The sequence below is a fragment of the Arachis hypogaea genome, chromosome 14 (genome assembly GCF_003086295.3).
Source record: "Arachis hypogaea cultivar Tifrunner chromosome 14, arahy.Tifrunner.gnm2.J5K5, whole genome shotgun sequence".
Classification (NCBI taxonomy): domain Eukaryota; kingdom Viridiplantae; phylum Streptophyta; class Magnoliopsida; order Fabales; family Fabaceae; genus Arachis; species Arachis hypogaea.
Window position 1 is genome coordinate 119,687,041 of NC_092049.1, and position 5,419 is coordinate 119,692,459.

At 40.7% G+C, this 5,419-nt stretch overlaps 1 protein-coding gene across 1 annotated transcript; it reads left to right on the forward strand.

Moving 5' to 3' along the window:
- Positions 1-209: 209 nt before the first annotated feature.
- On the forward strand, positions 210-4,465 carry LOC112743850 (putative pentatricopeptide repeat-containing protein At5g09950). The gene is given in 2 exon segments (XM_025793227.3): positions 210-1,408; positions 1,411-4,465. Coding segments are annotated over 2 exon segments (3,132 nt in total). The 5' UTR covers positions 210-714; the 3' UTR covers positions 3,849-4,465.
- Positions 4,466-5,419: the final 954 nt, after the last annotated feature.

Consider the following 5,419-nt stretch of genomic DNA (forward strand, 5'->3'; position numbering starts at 1 on the left):
CCATTTTTCAATAATTAATAAAATATAATCTATTATCTTTGAAAAAAAAAATTATAAAATTAGTTTTACTTAATTTGTAAACCGTATTCCAAACACGTACATAAATCGGTGGGAAGCTGTTTGACTTTGTTGGATTTTGGCCTTTTGCGAAAACTGGGGAAGCGGGTTTGAAGTTTTTTATTTGAAAAAAAAAAAAACAAACTAGTTCTGAAGATACCACCCCACCCACCCTCGTCTCTCTCTCAGCTCATCTCGGTTCACCGCCACCGCATGCTCGCCGCCGTCGCCGCGCCTCTCGCCGGATCCTCTGCGTCGTGTGCTCGCGTCTCGCCTCTCTCCTCCGTCTGTGCTCGGCTACTCGTGTCTCGCCGCGCCTCCCTCCGCCAGTGAGTGCTCGAGCTGTGCGTGGTTGTTGCTACCTGCATTGCAGCGTGCGTGGTTGTCTCTGTTCGATTCTGCCACTGCCTGAATTGATTCTGTCTCTCAGTCTGAGTCTTGTCTCAGGCACACTCGCCGGCGTCTCAATGTCTTGTGGCCTTCCCTGGGCTCCTCGTCGCCGGCGGCAGAAGCAACTCGCGGGTTGTCTCTTGCTTCGTCGCCTTCCGCGGGGTTATATTTCTTTACCGCCATTTTTTATTTCTAACCTATCAGTCCTTTCGGTGATCACCAGAACCCGTTTGAAGTAGAGGATGACTCGGTAGAGTGGCCAAAAGCATGAGATGTTTTGGCGGTACCTCATATCCACGCTGCCAAAGGCGACTCTTTTACAATTCAAGGCATGCTGTCACTGTCTTCCCACCTCCACAAAAGTTGCTTCATGACAAGTTATCCCACCACCAACTAAATTCTCCACCTTTGAGTTTGGAGTATCATGACTTGCTAGCCCAGCGATACAAAAGTTCTTCTTCCGTGAGGGATGCGCATCAGCTCCATTTGCAGTTATACAAGACTGGGTTTTCCAGTGATGTTTTCCTGTCCAATACTCTTGTCAACATTTATGTCAGAATTGGCAATTTGTTTTGCGCACGGAAGCTGTTTGCTGAAATGCCCCAAAGGAACACTGTTTCCTGGTCTTGTTTGATTTCAGGATATGCACAAAATGGCATGCCTGATGACGCTTGTATTTTATTCAAAGAGATGATATCTGCTGGCCTCATGCCAAATCACTATGCCATTGGTAGTGCCCTTCAAGCTTGCCAAGACGGAGGTCCAACTAGGCTTAAACTCGGCATGGATATTCATGCCTTAATTTCTAAGTCTCCATTTTCTTCAGACATAATCTTGTCTAATGTGCTCATGTCCATGTATTCAAATTGCTCCGGTTCCATTGATGATGCTCGCCGAGTTTTTGATGAAATACAAATTAAGAACTCCACATCATGGAATTCTATTATTTCAGTGTATTGCCGTAGGGGGATCCAACTTCTGCTTTTGAGCTATTTTCAAGCATGCAAAGGGAAGCCACAGAGCTCACCTTCACGCCTAATGAATATACCTTCTGTAGCTTAGTAACTGCTGCATGCTCTGTGTTTGACTGTCGATTGATTTTGCTTGAGCAGATTTTAACAAGGATTGAGAAATCTGGATTTCTACAAGATTTGTATGTTGGTAGTGCATTAGTCAATGGCTTTGCAAGATACGGCTTAACTGAATGGGCAAAAATAATTGTTCGGCAGATGCGTAATATGAATGTAGTGACTATGAATGGGTTAATGGTTGGATTGACAAGGCAGCACCAGGGTGAAGAAGCAGCTAACATATTCAAGGAAATGAAAGATATGGTTCAAATAAACGCAGAATCTTATGTGGTTCTTCTAAGTGCTTTTACTGAATTCTCAAATTTGAACGAAGGCAAGAGAAAGGGTCAAGAGGTTCATGCTTATTTGATTCGCAGAGAATTATTTGATTTCTGGATTCCGATTGGAAATGCACTTGTTAATCTGTATGCAAAATGTGGTGCCATCCATAATGCTTGCTCAATTTTTCAACTCATGCCTAATAAAGATATTGTCTCGTGGAATTCTATGATCTCTGGCCTTGACCATAATGAGCAATTTGAGGAAGCAGTTGCCTGTTTTAATACAATGAGGAGACATGGAATGGTGCCCTCAAATTTCTCAGTTATTAGCACTTTGAGTTCCTGTGCAAGCCTGGGTTGGATCATGTTAGGACGACAGATACATGGTGAAGGGATTAAATTGGGGCTTGATTCGGATGTTTCAGTTTCAAATGCTATTCTTACAGTATATGCAGAAACTGATTATATGAATGAGTGTCGGAAAGTATTTTTTCAGATGCCAGAGTATGATCAGATTTCTTGGAATTCTTTCATTGGTGCACTAGCAACTTCAGAAACATCTGTTTCAGAGGCTACAAAATATTTCCTGGAGATGTTGCGAGCCGGGTGGAGGCCTAATAGAGTCACATTTATAAATATTTTAGCAGCAGTTTCTTCTCTTTCACTTCTTGAATTGGGCCGTCAAATCCATACCTTGATATTAAAATATTCTGCTTTTGATGACAATGCCATTGAGAATGCACTCCTAGCTTTCTACGGAAGGTCTGGGCAGATGGAGGACTGTGAGACTATCTTTTCCAGAATGTCTGAGCGAAGAGACGAAGTCAGTTGGAATTCCATGATTTCTGGATATATACACAACGACACCCTGCACAAGGCCATGGATTTGGTATCGTACATGATGCAAGAGGGCCAAAGATTGGATGGTTTCACTCTTGCCACTGTTTTGAGTGCATGTGCTTCAGTTGCAACTTTAGAGCGTGGTATGGAAGTCCATGCATGTGCTATAAGAGCTTGTTTAGAAACTGATGTTGTTGTCGGTAGTGCACTAGTTGACATGTATGCAAAGTGTGGAAAGATAGATTATGCGTCAAGATTCTTTGAATTGATGTCTGTGCGCAACATGTATTCTTGGAATTCAATGATATCAGGCTATGCACGTCATGGACATGGACAAAAGGCTTTAAAGCTTTTCACAGAGATGAAACAGCAAGGGCAATTGCCAGATCATGTTACCTTTGTTGGGGTCCTATCAGCTTGTAGTCATGTAGGTTTAGTTGATGAAGGACTTGAGCATTTCAAGTCAATGAATGAAGTATATGGACTAGCACCTCGAATAGAGCACTTTTCTTGTATGGCAGACCTCCTTGGGCGAGCAGGTGATGTCAACAGGCTAGATGACTTTATCAAAACAATGCCAATGGATCCTAATGTTCTCATTTGGAGAACAGTTTTAGGAGCATGTTGTCGAACAAATGGCCGAAATACAGAGCTAGGACGGAAGGCTGCCAAGATGCTTATTCAGCTAGAGCCCCAGAATGCTGTGAACTATGTGCTGCTTTCGAACATGTATGCTGCTGGCGGGATGTGGGGAGATGTGGCGGAGGCAAGGCTGGCAATGAGGAAGGCTGCAGTGAAGAAGGAAGCTGGGTGTAGTTGGGTGACAATGAAGGATGAAGTTCATGTATTTGTGGCTGGAGATCAAACACATCCGGAAAAAGATAAAATCTACGAAAAACTGAAGGAGCTAATGAAGAAAATAAGGGATGCTGGATATGTGCCTGAAAGCAAATACGCACTCTATGATGTTGAACTTGAAAACAAAGAAGAGCTGTTGAGCTATCATAGTGAAAAGTTGGCAATTGCTTTTGTTCTCACTCGCAAGTCTGAATTACCAATCAGGATAATGAAGAACCTTCGGGTTTGTGGGGACTGTCACACTGCTTTCAAATATATATCAAAGATTGTTAATCGGCAGATAGTTTTGCGAGATTCCAATAGATTTCACCATTTTGATGGCGGCGCATGTTCTTGTGGGGATTATTGGTGACTGACAGTAATAAATTATGCCGTTTCTTTGGATATGATGAAACCAGGTTGACAATGACCCAAGTGATGTCAATTCACCTATCATAGTGAATAAAATTAGAGATAGAGATAGACATTGAATAGGAGCCATATCATAATGTGGAAGTTTGATGACATTTTTCTTGAAGAAATACAGAAATAGGCAATAAGATGCCATTTTTGGGAACTTTGAGTAATGAGAAAGGAGAGTGTCCTCAAATGCTGTTCACTATTGTACTTGTAAGTGCACTGCCAGAGAAGTTTCTTAGATAAACCTTGTATTCCACGACTCAAGGTGCCGTTCACATGCGCCTGTGGACAAGATGGTGGCCATGCAGAAAGTAAAGTTCTCAGCCGGTTACACAGCTCAGTGCTGTGATGTTTGTCAGGTCAATTGAACTGAAAATTGGAGTACAGATGTCAGAAATTCTATTAAGTAATCAAAAGAAATTATTGCTCGGAGTAAATATGGCTATAGTTTAAGAATAGAAACGATGAAGAATTATTGTTGATTAGTACCATAAAGAAACATTTCTAAATAGGAACGAAAATGTATTGTTGATTAGTTTCTGTAAAGAAATTTGATGAATACCTAGGAAATATATGCTGGCTGTGGATCTTTATATCTGCTTGAATTTCATTTTTTATAGAAACACAAAGGTTCTTTAGGTATGCAGTTGAGATGGTGATGGTATCCATTAGGTAACCCTCAGTGGTGCTTGACACAAACGAAAAGAGAGTTATTTAATGTATTACCATTGCATAAACGATCCAGAAAGGCATTTTTACTTTTATATGAGCTGTTATTTTAATCTTTGTATACTATATTATCTAACTCATTGGCCTGAGAAAAGTTAGGGCTGAAAGGATACAACTTCCATGGAAAAGCAAGCTTCAGACAAAGTTTGCTGTTCAAGGATAGTGCTGAATCTTATTCATGAATAAATGCGCCTAAAAGAGCATCAGTTTGAGCATCTAGAGATAGTACATCATGAAGACTGCCGTAGACATGTATGGCAGGATACAGAGCTGGTGCTGCAGAACAGGATGCTGGACTAAATGCTCAGTTAAACCTGATGGTGAGCTCTCGAAAACTGTAGTCAGAAGACTTTCTATTCGAGTTTCACAGTCCAAAAGGAGGCTTCTCTGTGAAAATGGATTAAGAAATCGTTAACTGATTCTCCATTTACAAACAGGAGGTTACATTATAACAAATGTTATAAACTGTACATTAGTTAGGATCAATATTAGATGAGAAGAAATGAAGATTTTCTGTCCAAGAGGATATATATATATATATATATATATATATATATATATATATATATATATATATTACGTAATAGTTTGCATAAACCCTCTCAACAACCTATGTAATTTCAAGGATTTCTAATGAATGCCTGTAAAGCAGATTAACTTAAATCATAGAAGTGCTTGCTCATTGTTGAAACTTGAGAGAATTTTTACCTCCTGCCTGGTCAATCTCCTCTCACTTCTGGCCTTTATTTAGGGTTCAAGCACCTCTCTCACAAGCTCCAGGCAGTCCATGGTTGG